Genomic DNA, 23,233 nt, shown 5'->3' with positions numbered 1-23,233 from the left:
AAACTGTGATTTTTCCCGTACTTCATTGAGGTGCTTTGGAACACCAACATTTTTAAAGCTTACTTTGCCCTTACCTGAAGTTCAGGCACTGAAAGGATGGATTCTTCCGAGGCTGATGACATTTCCTCATCCTCATCTTGTGTAAAATCATCAAAGTCATCATCCTCTTCCTCCTCTTGCCCTTCCCTTTCTCCTCCAGCTTCGGGTCCAGCGGGTGTCCCAACAGACTGCCCATCCATGCTGGATGAATCCTCTGGTCTTCCTAGAGGGCTGCTAAATTCTGCTTCAACATCTGCTACAGATGAATGATTCTTTGGAGACTCGCTGCATGCTTGTGCTCCACCAACAGCACCTGCTTCCCTCTGTGCTTCATCACGGGGAGATGACTGCAAAGCCTGCCTTTCTTCTTCTCCCTTCTCTTCAGACAAAGAATGCTCCTTTTTAACATCTTTCAGCTCATTAGCACACGAGCACGCAGCCTCCATGTTCAGTTCCTGGCCAAGCCCCAGCATAAATTCCTCCTTGACCTCAGCACACAGCAGATTCCTCTTCTGTACTGGATTTACTTCCTTGACAGCATCATTTGAATCTTCAGCTTCAGTTTTCACTCCTTTATCTGCATCTTCTAAATGAGGCAGAAGGTCCACAGATAGTGGCTCTGAAGCATTCTCTTCTGCTTTTACCACAGTCCAGCTACAGCAGTCACTCTTGTTTATCTTTTCCTGACTGACATTATTTGAAGCAGTAGGGTTTGCACTGCATTCCTTCTTGGGGGAGGCAGCTGAGCTTGGAACACACAGCTCCTGGGATTCAGCCTTGGGCTCTACTGTGGGACAGGAATTCTTGTTGCTTCCAGCAGGGCACGAAGGAAGCAGATTCAGCTGCTCTTCACTTTCACCAACAGATGATGCAGAAAGACCAACAGGGTTAGGAGAGACAATCAACGAAGGAATTGAAGATGTCACCAGAGGTTGATTTAATGGACATGGGAAAGTGGAGGGATTTACCAGTAAGGTTGTCACTGGAATAGCTTGAGTGCCTCTACCAACAGCAGTATTTATGGACTGAATCATATTGCAACCATTGCCAATGTTAACCACTTTCACAGTGGTAGCAGGCACAGTAAGGATGACAGGAGATGGCTGAATCAAAGGTGGAGCCTTTATCAGTGGGGCGGTTTTTGTCCCTTTTTTCTTTTGGTATCCCTTACGAACACAAGGTTTACGTATTTTTGTTCCAGCCAAATCTGGTAGCATCAATTTGGGCTGAAAAGTTACTGGGTTTGAGGATACCAGAGCTGGTGGTACAGCACCTAAGAAACCTTGTCTGGAGTCCGGATGTGAAGCAGAGAGCACATTCTGAAACTCCAAGCCATCCCCACTTCCTACCACTGCTGGGACATTCAAAGGCTGCACTCCTGGAACTGCCTGCACAACCGTAGCTGGTTGGATTAACTGAGGAATCTGAACCATCAGTTTGCCAGGAGCAGCTTCTGACTGGGATAACTTTACAGTTTTCTGAATGTTGACAGTGTTGGAACTGGGCTGCAGACAAGGATTCGGTCGAATGAGGACAGGCTTCAGGGCTGAAGACTTCTGTCTTCTCCATGCTCTCCTAGAGAATCGATTGGCAAGAGGCTTCAAGGTCAGGACTAGTCCCTTTGGCATGAGTAGAGGGTATTTTTCACCACATTCTGTGTCTGAAGTTTCCTTTTCTGTGCCCAAGAAGTCTGATTCCTCATCAGCTGAGCCCGGCACCTCCCTGGCATCTTCTGCTAATTGCTTCAATTCCCCCTGAATGGAAGGCAAGCTTGCCTAAAGAAAACACAAGAGGTTTTCAGTCCAGCCTGCAGGCTCTTCCTACCCTCAAACAGCACTGCAGAAGAAAGAGCAGAAATCGTACCTTTAGCCAAAATGGCAGGCGATGCTCTTCCCTCTCCACGGGTGGCTTCCACTCATTAGGTTGGATTTCATCACAGCACTTGAATAGAACAGGCAACTGCTTTGTCTTTTTATAGTGCTACGCAGAGAAATGCAAGGCAGCTGTGGTCAGAACACCTGTCTGATAACTGGTGGCATGTAGGCTAAGAACTGTGCTGAGTAGAAGCATTCATTTGAATTAAATAATTAAAAGCACTACAAAAAGGTATGCAAACATAACAGTAATAATAAAAGCTGAACAAAGTCACATTTGCTCTTAGGAAACTGTCAGCACATACACAAAAAGGTCCTCAGAGCAAATAGCACACCTCATATTGCATGCCAAATAGGAACCAAATCTAAGACACTGATCCATAACACCTCACTTACTCTGATGATATTATCTGGGGCTCGATTCATATTGAGATTCTTGATTCGGACTGTCAGCTGGTGGGCAGTTTTTGTTGGCAACAGATACTTGCTGATCAAAGGCTTTGGAAACTCTGTCCCTTCAAAATGTTTCAGACCCAAAGCTAATAAACTGAAGAAGGAAGGAGAGGAAAGAAAACAAAGAAAAAACAGTCTTTTAACAGTACTCTGGAATGCTATTTGGATGTGCTGTTCCACACAGACAGGTATCCTTACAGTTAACATGCTAGAAACTCTCCACACAAAGAAAGCTCACGTGCGTGTGTGCTATTCAGTAATTCTATGCACCTACTTGTCCTCTGCCTTAGTGAAGATAATCTTGTCCCGGGGAGGGTTTGCTTTCAAGGAACATATTGGCAGTAGCTCTGGATACATAAAGACTCTCCTTGTTGCCAAAATCCATGCCACTTGCTTTGGTAAACACGGAAAATCACTGGCTGTGAACAGATAAGGGCAGATGCATGAATGGCAAATACTGCTTCCCACTACTGACTTCTCGAGAAGAATGTTTCTTTTATTCCTTTCTGTGAACCTTTCCACTTTCTGTGAAGAAAGCTGACTTCCCCCCCAGTTTTCAGACTCTGCATGTTACTCAGCTTCTGCTTTGAAAGGGAATTCCTTATGTGTGTTAAGCAACACATCTGGAACAATTATTTCCAGTTCCACAGCTTTCCTGATGGAGCTCTGCAGCTCATAAATACCATCTACAGAACAGTGAATAGCAGGATTGTGAAGCTGAACACAAGTCAACAGCTCTCATCACACACTTGACTGGGTTACAAGTTTACAAAGTGAAAAGGTAATCAACAAAATTAAGACTTTGCCTAAGGATATAAGAAAATTCCATTTCAAACTGTCTGGACTTCACCTCATTTCAGCAGTGTGCAGTTCCCACCCTAAACTCCTTCCCATCACCTCTCCCCTCACACACATACCGCTTTTCTTTGCAGCTTTGCGAGGGCTGCAGTCAACCTGAACTTGGGCATGGAAATCCTCAATGAGCTGCAAGGCTCCCTTCAAGTTACAGGGCTGGAACATTGTCTGGAACTTGGGATAGAACGACTGACGAAGGAGCATGGAGCTCCGAGCAAAGTTCCCCAACTCGCTCTGCAAAGCAACGCAGACCAAGAAAAGATTTTAGATAGTCTCCAAAGGCTTTTTTAAGAGCATGTGTGTCAACGCAATCACACAACCAGTAAAAGCTGGCAAAATGGCAGGCATAGAAAAGGCATTGCTATGGATTTTCTGTCCTGTTTTTCAGCTTTACTAATCTCAGTTGTTTTTTAATACTTAGCTTTGTCTGATCATGTGAACTCCCCAACTTTCTGGAATCTTTCAAGGTCACTAAAAGTTCACTCATTACAAAAGCTGTATTTGTTGAGCTTTGTTTTCTCTGTTTCCAAGGAAAAAGCACAAAACGACACCAACCAGCCAACCCAAAGCACTGTTCTCAGCACAACGGGAATTATTTCTTCAAGCACTGAGCCCACTAATCAGCTAACAACATCACTCCTTTACTGAGAGGTAATCTCAATCAGTTTAATGGGATCAATTAAACGAATCAAGCTCTCTAAACATCTCCAGTGGCCATCAATCATTAACAGCAGCGTAGCTCTGTTTTTAGACATCTCCTTACCAAAAACATCTTCGTGGTACTTGCTTCTGAACTTAAAGCAGGGTTGGAACTTGCAAGAAGATGGATTTGAGTCAGAAGCTGAACATGCTTGTAGAATAAAAGCAGACAAACGGGGATTGTCAGGGCATCAGTAATCCAAAAAACCCAACAGCATAATATAAAGGAGCAAGAAATATCTCCTGAGAACCATAAATAATAAAAAGCAAAACAGGCAGACCTCAAAAAAACAACCAAACAGCAAAACCTTTTAAACAGTACAAAACTAAGGAGAAAACTTCAATAACTAGTGAAGATCCAACTTCAAATGCAGCTTTTTCAATTAATTTCTAAAACAAAACACAAACTGTTTGCTGTACCATTGGCTTCCCTCCTCCCCCTCTCCACCCAAGGAAGGCACAAGGTAAATATTCATTAGGTCAAACCTGGTAATATTTTATTACCTGCTGCATCTGCTGCTGCAGCCTTTTCCTTTGTGCACAGTCCAGAACAAGGCTCTGGAGAGGCTTCTCGTTCTGAGGCTTTGATTTCTCTGTCTCTTGTGGTGGTTTGATAGATGATTTCTTCATTCTCAGCTGCTCAAGTTGTTCCTTCACAGTGCGGTGTTGTTCGTTCAGTAAATTGGCTAAAGGCTCTTCAAACCTGTTTGAGACCAGGCAGATCAAAATATAAGCATACAACTAATAATCACCAGTATTCAATTAGATTGTTTTTCTCTGTAGCTGGTTTAAGAATTGCTGAACTCTCCTCTGGTACCGCTCATCCAGAGAAGAGTATTGAGAAACTCCAGCCTTTGTTTTAGCTCCTTTCCCAAACAGATACAGCTTGATCTGGAGCTGATCTGCCCCATAAACAAGGAGACACCACCCTTATTGCAGTTCACCTTCAGTCAGTTTCTGTAATTTCTTATACAAGCTGGTATTGCCCAGAAAGAAATGCTTTGGAGCCTTTTCTCTCTGAGCAACTGTGAGTGTAACTGATAGCAAAAATCATCAGAAGTTTATTTGCACACTTTAGTCTTTTCAGACCTAAGCCTCAGCAGTTTTATGCATTCTTTTCCTTAGGAAATGCTACTATTATGTTCAAATTATCTGCTTAAAAGATAAAACACCACACTTGGTCAAACCAGTTCAATACCATAGGAAAAAAAAATGGATTATATCCTTCTGGTTCTGCTGAAAAAGCATCACCTCCCTGGCAGATGGCACAGTACAGCTGTGATCGTGGGCTTTTTGCCACATCAATTACTATTAATTAGTTCTATGACAACAATCAGACAGTCTCACCTCAGTGCCTGTGGTGTATTAAAATTTGGCCGTGACTCTGTAACGTTGTCTTCATCTTCTGGGCCTTCATCTTCCATGTTTGAGAAGCCCATTTCATCCTGAAACTGCCAGCAAACAGTAACAGTCAGGAAAAGAAAGCTAAGAATTACATTTACCACAGTGTTTGTAGTTAACAAAGTCCATGATGTTCCTTCTGAGCACACACATTCACCTCTGCAGAGGTTTATGAAGCTATGCAAATTCCTTCCCAGGGTTACAAATTACACTTTTGGGACAGATTTTTGCCCACATTTAGCATGGAATGTCCTACAGAGAACCCTCTTACGACTGTAGATCGATTTAAGAAAGGTCTGTTCTTCAGTGCTACCACTTACTGTCTCAAACAGCTCCTCCATCAGTTCATTCACCTCCTTTTCTGCAAGCAAAAATAAAAAGAAGTTTGAAGATTCCTCACCTAGCAATCCTGTCATCATGTCAAGCCATTGAATGAATCTCTCCTGCAAAACACAACTACTCTCCTCTGGGAAACAAGTAGGCCCAAGAAGGAAGGGCCTCTGATACACACAGAATGGCTAAGGTTGGAAGCGACCTCTGGAGGCCATCTGCTCCAACCTCTGCCTCAAGCAGAGTCACCTAGAACTGTTTGCTCAACACAACACCCAGGTGGCTTCTGAGCATCTTGAAGGACAGAGACTGCACAGCCTCCCTGGTCAACCAGAGTCTGAGCTCAGTCACCAATCAGCAAGATGTATCTGACAGCACAGCAGCTCTGGCTAGATACCTCCATGTATTCACAGAGAGCCAGTTCTGCATAGAAGAGCTTATCAAATCAGTAGGCAGGATGTTCTTTTCCCATTATTATTATTTTTTTTAAATCTATTAGCTTATGCTGCAAAGCCTTTGCAACAGAACACTTTTCAAGACATATTACTAATCCTAACAGGAAGGACAGCAAGACTCCCTAAGGACTTACTGGTAATTCTCACAGCACGATCATTTCTGAAGTCCTCTGTGTCTGGCTCATCCAGATCTTCCAAGAAGTTGTACTCAGGGTCATCATCATCGTCCAATTCATCTAATAGGAAGTATGTTTTGAAATGTCATTACTCTGCCACAGGACCAAAACTGTGAGTACAATATGTGTGCTACAAAACAAGACAATGGCTGCAGCCAAGACCATGAACAACAGGAGGAAAATGCAGTCAAGAAGAAGAAGAAAAAAAACCCTCAGGCTCCATCAGTTCCAACAAGCACCAACGTATTACACATACCTTCATTCTCCACATCATCATTCATGAGCCCTCCAAGCCACCTTTTCCATTCTTCATCATCTGCAGTGTTGGGGTCATACATATCAGGTGTGATATCTGGGGCTCGGAGCTCAGCCTCCAGCTGACCAAGGGGAACATCCTTCAGGGGTCGCTTGGATCGGGTTCTGAAGGCAATGAGGCTGTCTTCCAGAGGCTGAAGAATTAAGGAAAGTATGAAGGAATTACAGTTTCTCTGACATGAGGATTTTCATCACGTAAGAAGAATCCAATATCAAAAGTATCAGATTTTTGCCACAAAGAATCATTTACTTGGGTAGCACAAGGATGCCAAGCTTTTATTACTCTCGCTATTCAGTTGTTAGTCTTCATAAATACACTGTTGCAATAATCTTCCACACATATTTTGCTCCTCTCTCCCTTTCCACTACCTGTAATTAACATAAAGCTGCAGCACAGCACTGTTTCTTCATATCTCCTCAACCCCTGCACAGCACAGCAGTATTTTTCTCAATATTATGAAATAGCACTTCCCTTTACAACCAAGCTTCCCCCACACATTCTTACCTGCCACAAAATTACATTTAACATTAAAAACAATTAAAATGAGAATGTGCATGAACAGCAAGCACGGTTATGATGCAAGAAATTAGAAGTGTGTGTCATTAATAGTGCTTGACTAACAGCTACCACCACTTTCACACAGCGCTTCTATCCTACACACCAAACATATTCATCTCATTTAAATGTACAAACTGGGAACAGAACGCAGTAAAAATAGCAGAGGACACCAGAGAGCCTCCTCTTTTTTTAGCAAATCTTCATTCAAAAGGAAAAAATACTCCCATAGCATCCCAAAATACAATACCTGGTAGGAGTCCATGCATACAGGGCTGGAAGCCAATTCTTCATCCACCGCATGCAGCTTCTCCATGAACGTGCTGTCTTTGCTTTGCTTTGGTTTAGGAGGAGGTGGAGGTCCCATGGGAACTACTTCAGCACTAATGTGTCTAACAACAGGCGTAGGAACTTTCTCCACCTAATTAAAAAGGCCTCTGTGTTAAAGGATTCATTCAGAACAGATTTCCAAGGACAAAGTAAGTTGTCAGGGTTTTTATTCCCCTGTTTGAGCACGGTTTAGCCCAACAGAAACATGAGAGATGCTTCAGTTCTCACAACTTGTTGCTGATGCAGGTCTGGTGATGCCCAGTCCCTGCTACGTTGTAAATATTCCTCCCACTGATTTCACAGTGCATACAATCACCACAGACACCTTTGTGCTTTTATCAATCGTTGTCCTCCATGAGCCAAGCACAGAAAGCATTACTCCCTCTCATCCCAAAAATAATCAGAGGAATAACGATTATCTGAAGAAAAGCAGACTCCTTCCATTGCCAGGGCCTTTTTTTAAGCACTTCTATTTTAGATGAAGCTTTCTCTGCCAAGGCTGCATTTATCTGCTTATGCAGGAACCATTGCAGTGGGACCCCAAATCTACACAGCACCTGCAACACCACCACAGCTTAAGGCAAAAGTATCTAATTTTGCTTCTCTATTAATAATGCAGGAATGATAACTGGAGGCTCTTTCTAAAAAAGGCATCAACTCTTTTGTAAGCTCACCTCACAGAGAACTCCCTCTTCATCAGATGATCGCCGTGTCCGGGATCGCTTTGCTCCCCGAGGAGAGGAAGCAGTGCTTTCCACATCACTTTCCAGTAAGCTCTATCATGCAAGAGATACAGAATGCAACCAAACTATCATGCCACTGTCAAACCTCACTTCAACTAACATACCCCAAGATACCTTTTTACCCAGGGGAATAATACAGAATTCAGGAGAGATTACTAGAAGTTCTTACAACAAGCATTCACTTGGTAAAACAGAATGTCCTGCAGCCTCAAAGCTGCAGACAATGCCATGCTGAACAGATCTTAGCACAAGTTACATTCACCTCTTCTGCAGTCTCATCTTCATCCTCATCATCAGGCTGGTATTCTTCATCAGATGAATCATCCTCCTCAAGAGGAATGTCCACAAACTGAGGCGGCTGCGACACAACAGAAGAAATATGACAGCTTTTAACAGGCAAGGTAAAGCACTGCACTCCAACACTACACTACCAGATGAGTCTTTCTAACAACACCCCAGAGGCCAGCCAAGAGATTCCCTGCTAAGCAGAGTGCCTCTAGCACAGCCTGCAACTCTCCAGCAGTAGTTCACTTACCTTTACCTCATTTGCCTTCTTAATTGGAGAAATATTCCACGTTGGAATCACCTGAAGAGGGTAAAAACACACCTTATTCAACCAATTACATCAGGTGAGTAACTGAGCTGGAGTCTTGTTCTCTAGTGTAGCCAAATAGCAACAGACTTTGAACAAATGCTTTATAAACCACCCTTGGAACCTCTGCAGGCAATACCTTATATTTATGTAATGTATGTAACTTAGTATAGATATTTATATGACACATAATGGATGCTATCAATTCACTGCACTTTCTAACTCTGACCTGACTCTGCTCAACTAAAACAAATTGGTTTTACACAGCTGTATCAGAAACACATGCACAGAACTTCCATGTCAACCAATCTGAAAAGCACACCTGACACTTTAGAAGACCTGCCAATCAAATGCATAATAATAATCAAAGGTGTAATAATTAAAGCAGGTGATGAACTTACCACTCCTTTCTCCACAACTTCCTTCAGTTTGGAACGAGTCATTTTGGGTTCCTATGTTTAAAACAGAAAACCACCATCTGTGTTCAGCTCCTCCAACTGCAAACTTCACGTCAGCAATTATTAACTACAAATACTTTTCTCCCTCAAATTCATTACTTTTTAGACATGATCTGAGTGAAGTAAAAATAACTCAGTAGTTTTCTTCCGTAATTCATGCTCAGAGACAAGACTTGCTTCATCCAGGTGCCAAATCTGGTAGTGATGATACTACCCACCATAAATCAAGAAGGTAGACTGGAGCATTTGTGTGCTTGGATAGATCGAGAGGAAAAATAAACTGAAAGTTTTTTACTTACAAACAAAGGTATATCCTCAGTTTCACTGATTGCTGCTTTCATCATGGCAACCACGTGCTCATTGGTGATCACTTCCTACAGGAACACACAGAAAAAAGGTCACCTTCACATCCTGTTTGTTGAAAAGATGGAGACTATTGGTGAAAGTTGGAACCGTGAGGCAGAAATAATGAATGCACTGTAATGGCAGGCACTCACATGCAGGATGTTTCGCACATTGACCACCGTCAGGTTATGCTGTTTGGCACCATCTTCTAAGGTGCGATCGAGGGTATCATCTAGCTTGATATCACAAGACAGAGACCTCTCTTCTTCTTGACTTTTCCCTTCTCTTTTCCGTTTGTTGGCCTTCCTCCTCCTCTTCCTCCTCTCAATATCTTCTCCATCTTCCTCCTCTGAAAATTGACAACAAAAATTACATTCTAGGAACCTGGATGCTTCAGACAGCGCGACTTTTATATAAGAAACCAAACAATCTAATTCTGTGGACACTAAAGTGGTAGCAGCCTTTTAGCAGCTGATAATGAAATCTTCCAAATGGAAATGGCCATAAGAACTCCAACAAAGGATTCCAGTTCTGTAGGAGCTCACAGAGTCACACTAGTTAAGCAAACAAAGGCAATGCATTTGACATCTCTACATCTGATTTTACGGCGTGTCTCAGCAGCCCTTTAATGCTCTTCCAAGGGGAGATGTTTCAAGCATGCAGTCAAGATTAAAACAATCAAAACTCCCAGACACAATACAGCAAGAGCAGGTTACATTTGCAGGACTTAAAAATGCTTCCCAAATGGTGTTGTTTTGCTGAGTCAGGGAAAAGAAAGCAATCAAAACTTCCTCTGAAGGAAAACAGTACTTTAAGCAACTGAAAAGCACAGAGATCATCTCCAGCAGGTTTCACTTGAATGCCCGTGGGTTTATTTAACCACTGAGTAACAGAGCATGGGATGAAAGATCCAAAAAGCACTGCACTTGAACAGCCCCCAGCATGGCATACACACCCCCAAAGTTCTGGGTTCAATCATATCAAGTCTGTTCCTTGCACAAAGCTTAACCAAAGGAACAAAGAGCCACAAACATTCCTTTTTCCCCATTAGTCTGCTGGGGCACTCACCAGGTCTGGCGCTCTTCAACAGCTTCATTGCAGCAGGACTTCTAACAGCTAGCTGCAAATTGCTCCTCGATGGAGATTCCTGCACTGCAGATGGGTTGTCAGTCAGACACTGATCTCTCTGCACATTTGCTTCCAACTCTGCGTGCAGCTTAGGAGTTTTCCCTGTGAACAGCATTCACCAGGTTGCAGTCGGACACAGAGACAGGTGAGCAAAGTTAACAGGCTGCTACATTTACAAAGTTCATCAGAACCCATTCAAATCCATTAAATCAATAGTACTGAGTCACACTCTGCCACCCAGGCAGTGAAAATGACCCGAGTGCTTCAGCAGCAGTCCCATTTTTCCTGCCAGAAACACACTCAAGTGAAGCAAGCCTCACCTCCAGCCATCTGTCTTGTTCCCTGCCTTAAACCTGCCTTAAACATTGGCAAACAGCTGCAACAACAGAAAGTAACAGCAAGGGGCAGGCAATCCTTTACCAGCCAGCACAGCATGCTGGCAACCAAAACAGCACAGCTGAGTGCAACCTCAGCCACCCCTGGGCTCATTTAAGGTCATTCTGCTGCTGGAATGGTCCATTCCCCTGCCATCGCTGTCCTGCACAGCTTTGGGATTTACATGGGACAGCTGACTGCTGTGTCACCCCCGTGTGAAATCAGCTCTCAGTCAAACCAGAGAGCCACACAGAGCAGCAAAACTGGGGGCAACGCTTTGCACAAAGCAATGAGGGAGCACCGTCAGGTTTTGCATCAGATGAGTTTACAACAAGCAGCTGGAGCTTTCAGAACACCTCGAGGCAGAATGGGAAAGGCGTGTGTGTGTGTGTGTGTGTGTGTGTGTGTGTGTGTGTGTGTGTGTGTGATAACCCCCCCACATAGAACAGCTCTTTGTTGGCAATGCCATCAGGTCAACAGACCTGGGTGCAGAACAGAAACCAACAGCTCCAACTGCTTTTCTTCTTGGGCTCAGATCCTCAGCCTCCCTGAGCCAGGAGGCAGAGATGTATGACAGGGCAAGATAAAAAGAGAACAGTGTAGGAAAGCAGATGCCAAGCATTTACAAGCATACAAAGTCCAGAGATACAAAATAGCACCTCCATGACCAGAAATGCCTCTCAGAGCTCACAGCAGCTGAGCCGACTGTAACTCTCCATGCCTGAGAGGCAAAAAGAGCCCTCTGACAGACGTGTGCTGCCTCACTGTCCACCACAGAACATTTGTTTTGAAGAACAAAAGGTGAGACAGCTGTCCCAAACTGAGGCCTGGCTTTGGACGGCCAACTCCAAGCCATGTACTAAACACAACACCAAAATAAATCTCTTTGCTGGAAGTTATTATAGGGAACGATTGCTGCCTGAGGTCCATAGGAGAGGAAACCAGAAGATGGGATCGAGGAAGTGTGGGGTCTGCAGAGTGCTCTGGAAGCAGCATATGGTGGAGCTGCTGGCTTTCCTCATTCACTTTCAGACATTTTCAGAGAGAAAAACAACTTTTGAGACAGAAACACCCGGTGAGCTGCCAAACACAGAGCGAAGGAGGACAAAAGCCTTAAGGATAAAGACACGGAGGTCTCCCGGCGCTCCCGCCGCCTCCTCACGGCCGAGGCCTCACGCAGGTCCCGCACCCGAGGCCTCGGAGCGGACAGCCCCGCAGGACCCCCCGCGTTACGGCGCCTCCTCACCTTCCTTCCCCCCTTCCAGGCGCTTCCCGTCCTCCCCTCGCTCGGCGGGAGCAGCGCACGGCTCCGCGGTGCCGGCCCGGCCCTCGTTCCCCTCTTGAGGCGGCCGCCTCCCGCCTCTAGGCAGCGCCTCGGGGGGGGTTCTCCACACGGCGGCGGCCACCGCTGAGGAGGCGGCTGCGGGAGGCGGCGGCGGCGGCTGTGATGGTGGCGGTTCCCCGTCATCCCCGCTCCGCTCCCGCGGGCTGTGCGGCCCCGCGGCCGCCGCTCTCCTCTTCTTGCAGGGCAACATCTTCAACGACAGCGCCATCCCGCCGCCCACCTGCGAGGGGAGGAAAGCGGCTGAGCGCGGCCCAACGCCCGCCGGCCCCGCCGCTTCTCGTTGCGGCTCCTCAGGAAGCGGAAGCGCCGCGGAGGCCGCGCGCAGGCGCCGCGCCGCCATCTTGGGGCGCTGAGGAGCGGCCGCCATGTTTGTGGGGGGGGAGGGAGGGAAGGAGAGACACCGCCATGTTGGGGGGGCGGCCGCCATGTTGGAGGGCGAGGGCCGTCCGCCCGCCGCGCCGCCCGAGGGGGGGAAACCGAGTGTCGCCAACTTAACGCGGCCAACGCGCTGAGGGCGGCGGAACCCGCCGGTCAACCCCGGGGCTGAGCCGTGAGGGCAGAACCCGCCCGCAAACAGCGCGGGCGGCACCGTCCCCTCAGCGCGGGGTGCGGGCTCCGAACACACGCACCGCAGCCCTTCGAGGCCTTCGTCCGCGTCCCGCAGCGCCGCCACTGCCGAGTCACCGCCGGGCGGCTCCGGGGCGGGGCGGCGGGGCGGGGCCGGGCGGGGCCTGCGCCGATCGGGACCAGTCGGCGGCTCCTGCATCCCGGGCGCGGAGCATCCTCCGGGCGGAGGCCGAACCGCGGCGCCTCCGCACCGGGTGCCGCATTCCGCCTCAGCGCGGACCATGGCGGAGATCACCAGCGTCCATCCCGGCTTCGGTGAGTGGGTTCGGGCCGCGCCGAGCGCCCCGTTCCGCCGCCCTTTTCCCCGGAGCCGGGCCCTGCCCGCCGCCTCCCGGCCGCCTTCCCACCCCCCTGCCCGCCGCAGCACCGGCGGAGGTGGGGGCTCGGAGCGGTCCGGGCCCCGCCGCGGTGATGATGCGGAGGGCAGCGGCGGAGGCCCGGCCCGGTACCGAGCGCCCCATGACGCGCTGCCTGCGCCGCGCCCGGCCCGGCCTTTGTTCACTCCTCCCCGGGGGCCGCGGGGCTGCGGCGCCGCCACCGAAGGCCGAACGGGGCGGGGGGGGCGGCCCGGGTGGGGCGGGGCCGTTATCCCACCCCCCACCATCAGCGTTCGGCGGGGCCGTGTCGGGCCGAGGGGGGTGGGGGCGGTCGGGAAACGGCGGGGCATCATCCGTCCGAACGGCCCCGATGGCGCTGAGTCGTGATCGGCGTCTGTCCGTTGGGTCCCCGCAGCCCTTAAAAGCCCATTTGCTGCTCCTTCTGTCCTCCAGCACGGAGCGACCTTCCCTCGGGACCGTGGGGCCGATCGCTAACGTGTGGTTACCGCGTTTCCTCTAAATTCTAAGGCTCTTAATAGCGTTAATCCATCCCGCATCGCGTCCTGCATCCCTTCTATACAACGTCTGTATTCCACTTGCACGTTTCTGGGCTGCCGTCACCACACACCGCTGGCCACCAGCAGCCATCAGGGTGTGATCAGCACATATTGGTATTAAAAAGAAGTTTTCAATGATTTCTCGTTAACCAAAACCATCATTCCATACCCCAGAGATTGATTGGGGTTCCAGATAGATCTTTGCATGGCATCAAAGCAAAGATACCTTCTACAAATGCTGCATTTTGGTTAAAAAAAATAATGAGGTTCTGTTGGAGAGAAGAGACAAAATGGGCCGCGGTGCTGTTTGAAACGGGCATCCAAAGCTCTTCTCTGTGCATGAACTCACAGAACCTCATGTACAGGAGTTGGGAGGCAGCTCACAGCTGTGAGGAACTACAGGAACAGAAATCATGAATGTATGGAAGGATTACGTAAAGTGGGAGTCTCCAGGCAGGAGAGGAGAGGAGCGGTGGGCAGAGCTGGTCGTTCTGTGCTCTTCCTTTGCAATGCAGGAAGAAGCATCCAGCAAAACAAGGTGGGGAGGGTTTGAAATAAAAGCTGTGTTGTTGTTGGGTTTTTTTGCCGCGGTGTTTAATTAAGCTGAGAGACTCTTTGCCATGAGATGCTGTGAGAGCCAACTTGAGATTTAGAGGGAGGAAAAATGGCCAAGGCTTGTTTGGTGCTTTCTGATGTGACTGCTGAAATTGTTTATTGGGAAATAAAGGTACAAGAGCCGATTCTCTGAGGACACAATGGGAACAAAACGCACAAAAACATGAGGTCAGAATAAGAAAAGAGTTTGGGCTTTTGTCCTTTCCTGCATGTGCTCTGAAGCTTTTTAAGATCTGTGTGTGAATTGTACTGCCTTCAGATCGGCTCTTAAAGACCATTTGGGTCATTTCAAAGAGGGAACGTGAAATAAGCAAAGCAAAGATGTGTGTTAGTGTTTGTCAGCGTTGAGAGTGCCCCTTGCTTTGGTAGCTGTGCTGTGTTGCAGCTGTGGACCCGAAGATGTGCAGTCATGGAGGCAGTCAGCACCTGAAAGCCATCCTGCTGCAGGAAGGGAAGGCTTCCATCCAACCCAAAGGGATTTTAGGGAGAAGGAGATTTATTGTTATGGGAAAATCAGATTTCCCCGAGCCTATGAGGTACTCAGATCATAGCCTGGCAGTCCTCTTGCTCTCTCTTGTCCTCTTGCCTTGCAACCTTAATGTATGATAACAGGAAAGGCAGAGAAAGCGAAAAATAAAGGGGAAAAATGATTAGTAAAGCAATAATACAATCATAATAAGACCGATACCTCAATATACTTCAAAATACCATTGCTTTTAGTGGTAATATTCTCGTGTTAAGATATTTAGGCTATAGAGAGAATACAACAGAAACAGCCACTTGTTTACTTCTTAAATAAAGTGTATTTCACACTCCTCCTCATTCCTTCTCACTTCTGAGGGGTCAAAGAAACGTGTCGCAGAAGGCGACTGTCCAACAGCAAATAGGGCACCCACTAAATGCATTCTGTACCATGGGATGCTGGGGATGAGGATCCCTCCCTTCTCTCCCCTGTTACGATACGACCGCAGCGTGAACGTCTCATGGCACAAGAAGAAGATCTCTTCCTTCTCTTTTAAAGCTGAGCATAGCCAGCTCCTTCAAGCTGTCCTCATATCCCATCTGCTCTCCGTTCTCCACCCTCCATCTGCTCCAGCTCTTTAATTATCCTGGTGGCCCTTGACTAAATTGCTTGTATATGTCAATATAATGTACTGGGGAGCTCGAAAGTACTGGTTTCATTTTGTGTTTGATAATACATCTCCAAAAGCAATGGTTATAAATAGAAAATAACGAGCTCGGTTGCTAAAAATGAGTACTGTGCCTTTTTGTTCAGGCCTGACATTGCTAAAGAACCCAACTGACACATAAACTCTAGAAAAATATCAAATAATCCCTACGTACAAAAAGAGGATATTTCGTCCATTGCTTTTAAACATCAGATTTTCACATGAAAAAGGGTCTTGGTTCAAGGTTTGAATTGTTCATAAGGGACAACTCCCAGTCCAGGGTTGGGTCCATAGAAATACAAGTTAACTTCTTATTCTAGGGATGCCTTGATACTTGGCTTATTGAATAGCATGCTATGAATAGCATGAATAGCATGCCCCTGCCCAGGCGTGTTCCCTCCTGGGGGGCTGTGGCACTCACAGAGGTTCCAGCTCTTTCTTGACTGCTTTTCTCCCCTACAGATGTCTCTCCAGTTGTGGCAGGCCTCATCGGTGCTACTGTCCTGGTGGTTTCTGTCTCAGTAACAGTTTTTGTGTGGACATGCTGTCACCAGCAAGCAGAAAAAAAGCACAAAACCCCACCGTATAAATTCATTCACATGTTAAAAGGCATCAGCATCTATCCGGAGACCCTGAGTAACAAGAAGAAAATCAACCGAATCCGGAGAGACAAGAATGGAGCTCCTAAGGAGGCTGGGAGGGGAAACCTTTTGGTGGATGCTGCTGAATCTGGCTTGGTAGGCTCTGATAAGGTTCCAGATGGGCCAAATGCAGCTCCTCACATTGATCAGCTTCCAATCAAAGTAGATTATGGAGATGAACTAAGCCCAGATCAAAGCCTCACTCCAGGAGGAAGTAAAACCTCCTCCCCATCTTCTCCAGGGGAGGACGTCCTGTTGGGTGAACTGACTTTCTCAGTGGACTACAACTTCCCTAAAAAAGCCCTGGTGGTCACCATCCAGGAGGCTCACGGGCTGCCAGTTATGGATGAGCACACTCAGAGTTCCGACCCATACATCAAGATGACCATTCTTCCCGACAAAAGGCATCGCGTGAAGACTCGCGTGCTTCGCAAGACGCTGGATCCGGTCTTTGATGAAACCTTTACCTTCTATGGGATCCCCTACAGCCAGCTTCAGGATTTGGTGCTTCATTTCTTGGTGTTGAGTTTTGATCGCTTTTCTCGAGATGATGTGATTGGAGAAGTCATGGTGCCCCTTGCAGGAGTGGATCCGAGCACTGGGAAGGTTCAGCTGACCAGGGAGATTCTCAAAAGGAACATACAGGTAAGTAACTGCATTTCTTGTCATTATGCTTTCCTTGCATTGCATTTGGTCCCAGTTCTCCTGGTTCAGGAACCTCAGTGGTCTGGTGAGGCCAGACCAGAGGCTACACCATTCTTAGTTATGAAACCCATTTTTTTTTCCACAGATGTATGTTATTTTAGTAATATCTGACCATGCTCTTTTAGTTTGGCAGTTCTCTGCTGTGTGGTTATAGAGATTTGGTAACACAGTCACTGCAGGGGCACAGAAATGGGGAATGCCACTCCCAGTAAAAGAGCAGTGTGACAAAGGGACATTCATCTTTGTCCAAGCTACTCATGGAGAGCAGCTAGAGATAGAGTTGCACTGAATATCTTTTAAACCAATTCTGAGTAACAATATATCCTGCTCTGCAAAGATAGATCTCACTTAGAGAAGGATTCATCTGACCCTTCTGGACACCTCCATTTGTAATTACCTAATTTGTAACTGTAGGCTGTAAGCCATTGAAAATATATCAGCATCACCAGCAAAGGCTGCCACAGAACATGGATGGGGAAACGTCTAGAGCAGCTCAGATAAATCCCACCCCCATCAACCCCCTCCTTTTCCCATATGAGGATGAAGTGTATCTACCATGGCTTTGCCCAGTGTAGATATCTAAAACCCAAGTGAAGTGAATCTCATGTCTCGTGCTGTAGACTGGAAGGAAAAGCAGCCTACAGAAAAGATGAAGACTCACCTCCATGGGGCTGCTTTACATTCTGCATTAGGGTTTTTAAAGTATTCTTTTCAGTGCATTGACTGCATGTCCTGTAAGTTCTACAAGTAATGGGTTAAAAATTGAGGATAGCGGTCACACTAAAAAGCAGATGTGATCAATTGTGCATATTATTTAATATGCAACAGTAACTAAAAGTAGATTTACCTTGGTGTCAGCTGCGCACACGATTTTCTCCAACTAATTTAAGCATCAGCATTCAAAACAACAGATTTAACATTTATTGTGGTGATGTTTCTATTGGAAACAAAGCAAATCCTCCATTTGTGACCTTCTTCCCCATCTGCACTGGGGGGGGTTAAAAGGAGCAGATGCTGATGGAGGGGGCAGGGCAGAGTGCTGATGGCTGAGCTTATAGCAAGCAGCTGTTTGAGTTCTGCAGTGCTGTCACTGCTGTGCTCCTTACACCACACCATCTCATGCCCATTGCCAATACCGTTTTCCTTGATAGCAAATAAACTTGATTGAAATTAGTGCCATCTCACTGAAAGTTAATGAGTACCGACTGGAAACCAAAGCTAATAATCTTAATAGTGTTATTCTTTGGAAGGATGAACAACGAGTTTAACGGAATAGTTTCTTTTTTGTCTTCATCATTTTCTGGTGCAGGCTTAACTGATGGTGGAGCTTCCAAAGTGTGGCCAAAGAGCTCGAGGTGCTCACCAGTGTAACCTCCAAAAGAAATCAGTGAACTTAGAGCTCCTAGAAACCACAGCATCTCCAGAGGAGACCTCAGAGGAACCCTGGGGTGCTGATTTCTCTGAGCATGACCCCAGGTTTGCTCCCAGAGAAACTGAAGGCTGTGGTGATGCTTACTTTGCTCAGCAGACACAGGGGTATAGAGCAGAGGATGTTTTACCTTCAGCAGCTCGCTCTCCTTCTGGAGACCTCACGTGGTTAAGGCTAAACATGTATTTAGAATGAAACACAGATGATTTTCCAACTTCCTGCTAAACATAAGAAAAGGAGAACACTGGTGACCCCCAACATTATCCCATGTTTGTAAGACCAAGTTGTCCTAATACACTATTGCTGTTTCTTGTTCACAGAAATGCATTAGCAGAGGAGAGCTGCAGGTCTCACTATCTTACCAACCCGTGGCACAGAGAATGACCGTCGTGGTGCTGAAAGCCAGACATTTGCCAAAGATGGATATCACTGGCCTCTCAGGTAGAAGCTATTTTCTCCAACCCTGAATATGTTTGTAGTCTGCCACACAAAGCCACCCAGAGGGCAATTCATAGCTTTGCTGCGGGGGTGTTCCAGCACAATGTTGTTTCCATCTGAAAGAACATGCAGCAAAATACAGGCTGGGTCCAGAGGGGAGGGGAAGGACTTTACTATCCAAACAGAGCACAGCAGCTGTTGGTTGTTGGGTAGGAATTGTGTTGCAGAAGGGAAATGCTGTGCATTGTGATAAATAAGAGAATGTGAGAGAAAACTCCCAGTCACTACAAGCTCAGCTCACTTTTAGATCTTTTTACTTCTTATCATTGTCTTTACTTTGCATACTTTTCCTCAAACTCCTGAGTGTGATGGATCACTGCAAGTGACAGAACAGAACAGATGCAATATGCAAGGCTAACATTTTATCCTTCTCTGATCCTTATGCATTAGCTAATGATTTAAAAAGTAAAAACCAAACATTGCCAGCTGGGTGTCACTTCTAGCTTCAGAACTTGTGCTAAGTCAGAAAAGCACATGTGTATATATATATATGTATATATGCCAGCATTAGGATTAAATTAATATACATGGCATACATAAAGAGCAAATTGGCTCGAGGCTGGTGAAAGAATGGAAGCTTAATTTTCATCCTTTCTTAGTTTCAGTACCTTTCGCTTCAGCCATTTTCAATCTTAGAACCATTTTGACACCATTCCTTGAAATCAGGTAAAATATTTCTTCTTACAAATGACAGCAATGGAAATTTTGACAAGTTGGGCCCTGAGCTCGCAGGAAAGCACCCCATGTGGTACTGCTAGGAGTAGTTGTTGCAGCTGATGTGCCATTTGCTTCCCCCAGTTCCTCATGCAGTATCAAAGCTTGTTAAGAACTCCAGGTGCTGATGTCTGTTTATGAGGGTGGACAGTGATAGGACAAAGGGGGATGGTCTTAAACTGAGACAGGGGAGCAGGTTGGATCTTAGAAGAACATTTTTCACCCAGAGGGTGGTGATGCACTGCAACAGGCTGCCCAGGGAGGTTGTGGATGCCCCATCCCTGGAGGCATTCAAGGCCAGGCTGGATGTGGCTCTGGGCAGCACATAGCAGGGGGTTGGAACTGATGAGCATTGTTGTCCTTTTCAACCCATGCCACGCTATGATTCTATGATGTGAGCTGGTTGCTTTGCAGTGGGAGAATCCTGACAGTCCCCAACTGTGGGAACTGAAGCGTGAACCTAAACATGCACAATTCACTTCTGCTTGGATCAGCAAGCTGAACCCATTCACCCCTTCCCAGAGCATTGCTGGACTGTGTTATTAGTTCATTTCTCTCTTCTCTGACAGATCCCTACGTTAAGGTGAATGTTTATTACGGAAGAAAGCGCATAGCAAAAAAGAAGACCCATGTGAAGAAATGCACTTTGAATCCTGTCTTCAACGAATCCTTCATTTACGACATCCCCGTCGATCTCCTTCCTGACATCAGCATCGAATTCCTGGTCATCGATTTCGACCGTACCACAAAAAACGAGGTGGTGGGACGGCTGATTCTGGGAGCTCACAGCATCACTGCAGCTGGTGTGGAGCACTGGAGAGAGGTTTGTGAGAATCCTAGAAAGCCTGTGGCCAAATGGCACAGCCTGAGCGAATACTAGCAGAGGTTGTGGCAGCTGATCATAGAACAGACTTACACCTTGTTTTAGCTGTAGAACTAAACTTTCATAAGAAGCAGCAGCTGATGGGTTCTCTAGTGATGTGATTTTGCAGGGCACTACGATTCTAAAGAGCATTAAATTAAAAAGAAAAAAAAAAAAACCATAAAAATACCACAAATATATATAACAGTGTAATCACGCTATTGCATGCCTAATACAAACTGAAATTAGTATAACTACCAATATCAAGTTGCAGATTTTAATACAATTATCTGTCACTATGGAAGTTGTGTTTGTGCCGAACTGTCTTTGCTGGTATTCACCAAAATTGGCCTGTCTTTATTAGGCTTCTCCCAAAGTTTCTGGATTCTGCTGTTGAACCTCTAGTTTCTTGTTAGTTTGCCTGCCCATTGGTTCTTGCAGTTCTCTTCTTTGCTGGTTTGGGAGTACCAACTGCGTTTCCATTTAAGGTGGTTTAGAATTCTGCACTAATGCAAAAGGAAAATACAGGGGAAAATGGCACTTTCCTTCAGACACACAAAAAAAAGAGTCTTATCAGGTAGTAAAAGACTTCTGTTGTGGTATCACTGCTTTGGGGCTGTAAGGCCACAGCCTCAAAGATTCCCATCTAAAATTCACACGCCAACAAATGGATCGCTTTGCTTTTGCCATGTGGAAATTAGCACAGCCACCACCCAACAGACTGCCAGAACTGGGTTTAATTCCACTACGCTGCGTTTTATTTAACCCTGTGTGTGAAGGGGCCCAACAAAACCTGACACGGCGCTGTTTGTTAAGGAAACTCTTTGCTGGTTCTTTTAAACATTAAATCATGACATTCCGCAGGACTGGTAAGTTCTGTAACAGCAGCATAATGTGATGAGATAGCAGAATAGCGTGGGGAGAGAGGCATGAAGTTAAGGCTTCATCGTGCTTCCCTTAGGTTCAAAGGGAGTCAGTTCACATGTGCTCTCCAAAGAATAACGCAGAGCAAAATCTGTTCTGACACCAAGTCAGACTGGTCAGTTCAGCTTTAGGATTTCAGAGCAGCTCGAGTTAGCTCTGAAATTGAGGACAAGACTTCTGAGACTTGGAATATGCGTTCTGTCGCCTATGAAATGTAACAGTGCTGCTCGATATTTGTGGCCTGCAGTGCTTCAGGCTGCCAGCCCCAAACGCTCAGCAGTTCTGAGCTGAAGTTCCACCAATATATAACTGAAGTTTGGAAACAGCTGCATTCGATCTCACTTTATAGCAAGACAACATTCACCAAGATGTTATTAGGCAGGAGGATCTTGGTGAGTAACTTGATTGGGCTTCTTCCTACATTCAACCAGGAAAGACAAAAGGATGATAATTGGCAGCAAGTCATTAGTTGTAAGCATTGTTGGTGAGCTGAGCGTAAATAGTCCTAACAAGCAGCAGAAATTCAAAGCATTTCTGTGCTCTCCAATGGAAACACAAAACAGAACTGAGCTTGCAGGGAGGCACGCAGCAGACTGTGAGGTTGCAGCGTCGGTGTGGTTGCTTCCAGGCAGTCCATCTGTTCTGTGCCACGTAGAATGTAAATAGCGTGTTGTAATTAAACACTTCTAAGATCACTGAACTATTTGCAGGACTTGGCTATTGAGTTTTAGAGCCCTGATGGAAAAACGATCCTTTCCACCTTCCTCCTAATGAAAGTAGAATCCTTGAGCAAGTCTGACTTGGATTCCTTTGCAACCACAAAGTAAAGCAGTGCTGCTGGGATGGCTGTTCAGGTGCACAGTCAGTGCGTGGTCCATTGGCAACCCTTTGGCATCTCTCCCTTAGAAATTGCTTTTGGAAAGCTGGATTTTCTCACTCGTAGCCACTTTCTCATTGAACTTCCCTCTGGGCAAAATGTCTTTTCAGAAGAGAAGTCACACTGAAGCTGCAGCTCTATTGCTCAGTCCTACGTGGCAGATGGAAGCACCGGCTTCTGTTTGTGTTTAATCAATCCCAACTACAAGCATTACAGCCTGAGGTTACAGCAGATTTTATCTTTGTCCCTTACAGCCACAAACCAGAGCTCTCCTTTGGAAACAGCCGCTCAACTTTTAGGTATCATCACAGCTTTTTCTTTCTCAGAAATCACCAGAACAGAACAAAGCAACACAAAGTTCCCTTCTTTTTTTTCCCCTCCCTTCAGTGTGAGAAGCATGCGTTAAGCCTAGATGATCTCTATCAGATTCCTTTAGTTGAGAAGGAAAGATGAACTTCTTGTCAAGGAAACATGCTCAGGGTAAATAGTCTTAGGCTATCGGGCAGATAGGAATAGCTCCAACGCTTCCGGAATAATAGGAAACTGAAGATGTGCAGATATATATATTTTTAAAAGGTAAAATAGACAGTAAGTGACAGCGGACTCACTGTAAAATCTCCCAGATGTGGTTATTCTTTACCTTGTGTCTTCTATTGTAAAATTAACTTGGACAGTTACAGCGTTGTGTGGAAAAAAAAGGCAAAAATCCTAACTCAACATGTGTGAAAACTGCATAATGCTAGAAGCTACTTGACATTATGTAATGCTATCTTGTATGTTGAATTTGTTAACGCACATTGAGCGTGGAAATAAAACTTAAATCACTTTA

General features: G+C 46.1%; 2 protein-coding genes across 4 annotated transcripts in view; one reads left to right on the top strand and one right to left on the bottom strand.

The window, feature by feature from the left end:
• Positions 1-13,319, bottom strand: part of GON4L (gon-4 like) — a 20,896-nt gene extending 7,577 nt beyond the window's left edge. For both annotated transcript variants that reach the window (XR_011905933.1, XM_072358741.1), the window contains exons 1-20: positions 12,371-13,319; positions 10,690-10,851; positions 9,774-9,970; positions 9,576-9,650; positions 9,220-9,270; positions 8,762-8,812; positions 8,489-8,584; positions 8,158-8,259; positions 7,404-7,574; positions 6,539-6,731; positions 6,241-6,342; positions 5,642-5,682; positions 5,268-5,371; positions 4,425-4,623; positions 3,985-4,071; positions 3,284-3,455; positions 2,641-2,785; positions 2,310-2,460; positions 1,903-2,019; positions 75-1,814 (exon numbers count right to left, since the gene is read on the bottom strand). Coding sequence is in view for 1 of the 2 variants with exons in the window: in XM_072358741.1 (XP_072214842.1) it covers positions 75-1,814; positions 1,903-2,019; positions 2,310-2,460; positions 2,641-2,785; positions 3,284-3,455; positions 3,985-4,071; positions 4,425-4,623; positions 5,268-5,371; positions 5,642-5,682; positions 6,241-6,342; positions 6,539-6,731; positions 7,404-7,574; positions 8,158-8,259; positions 8,489-8,584; positions 8,762-8,812; positions 9,220-9,270; positions 9,576-9,650; positions 9,774-9,970; positions 10,690-10,851; positions 12,371-13,319 (4,905 nt within the window). In the remaining variant the exon portion in view is untranslated. The remainder of the gene's footprint in view (positions 1-74; positions 1,815-1,902; positions 2,020-2,309; positions 2,461-2,640; positions 2,786-3,283; positions 3,456-3,984; positions 4,072-4,424; positions 4,624-5,267; positions 5,372-5,641; positions 5,683-6,240; positions 6,343-6,538; positions 6,732-7,403; positions 7,575-8,157; positions 8,260-8,488; positions 8,585-8,761; positions 8,813-9,219; positions 9,271-9,575; positions 9,651-9,773; positions 9,971-10,689; positions 10,852-12,370) is intronic.
• SYT11 (synaptotagmin 11) lies at positions 13,218-23,233 on the top strand. 2 transcript variants are annotated; one of them, XM_072358749.1, is made up of 4 exons: positions 13,218-13,351; positions 16,217-17,040; positions 18,850-18,970; positions 20,311-23,233. In XM_072358749.1, exons 1-4 carry the CDS (start codon positions 13,318-13,320, stop codon positions 20,619-20,621), a joined length of 1,290 nt encoding a protein of 429 aa, XP_072214850.1. In that variant the 5' UTR covers positions 13,218-13,317; the 3' UTR covers positions 20,622-23,233. The 2 variants fall into 2 exon arrangements, with proteins under 2 accessions (XP_072214850.1, XP_072214849.1); XM_072358748.1 differs by having other exon boundaries at positions 18,850-18,973.

The sequence above is a fragment of the Excalfactoria chinensis genome, chromosome 32, assembly GCF_039878825.1.
Source record: "Excalfactoria chinensis isolate bCotChi1 chromosome 32, bCotChi1.hap2, whole genome shotgun sequence".
Lineage (NCBI taxonomy): Eukaryota > Metazoa > Chordata > Aves > Galliformes > Phasianidae > Excalfactoria > Excalfactoria chinensis.
Note: the sequence above shows the minus strand (reverse complement) of the source record. Positions and strands in the feature narration are given on the sequence as shown.

Bases quoted from the DNA above. Each gene is read 5' to 3' on its own strand.
- SYT11 (XM_072358748.1), top strand. From the start codon at position 13,318: ATGGCGGAGATCACCAGCGTCCATCCCGGCTTCG. The intron at 13,352-16,216 runs GTGAGTGGGTTC...TCTCCCCTACAG, and splicing joins CAGCGTCCATCCCGGCTTCG to ATGTCTCTCCAGTTGTGGCA. The intron at 18,974-20,310 runs GAAGCTATTTTC...CTTCTCTGACAG, and splicing joins TATCACTGGCCTCTCAGGTA to ATCCCTACGTTAAGGTGAAT.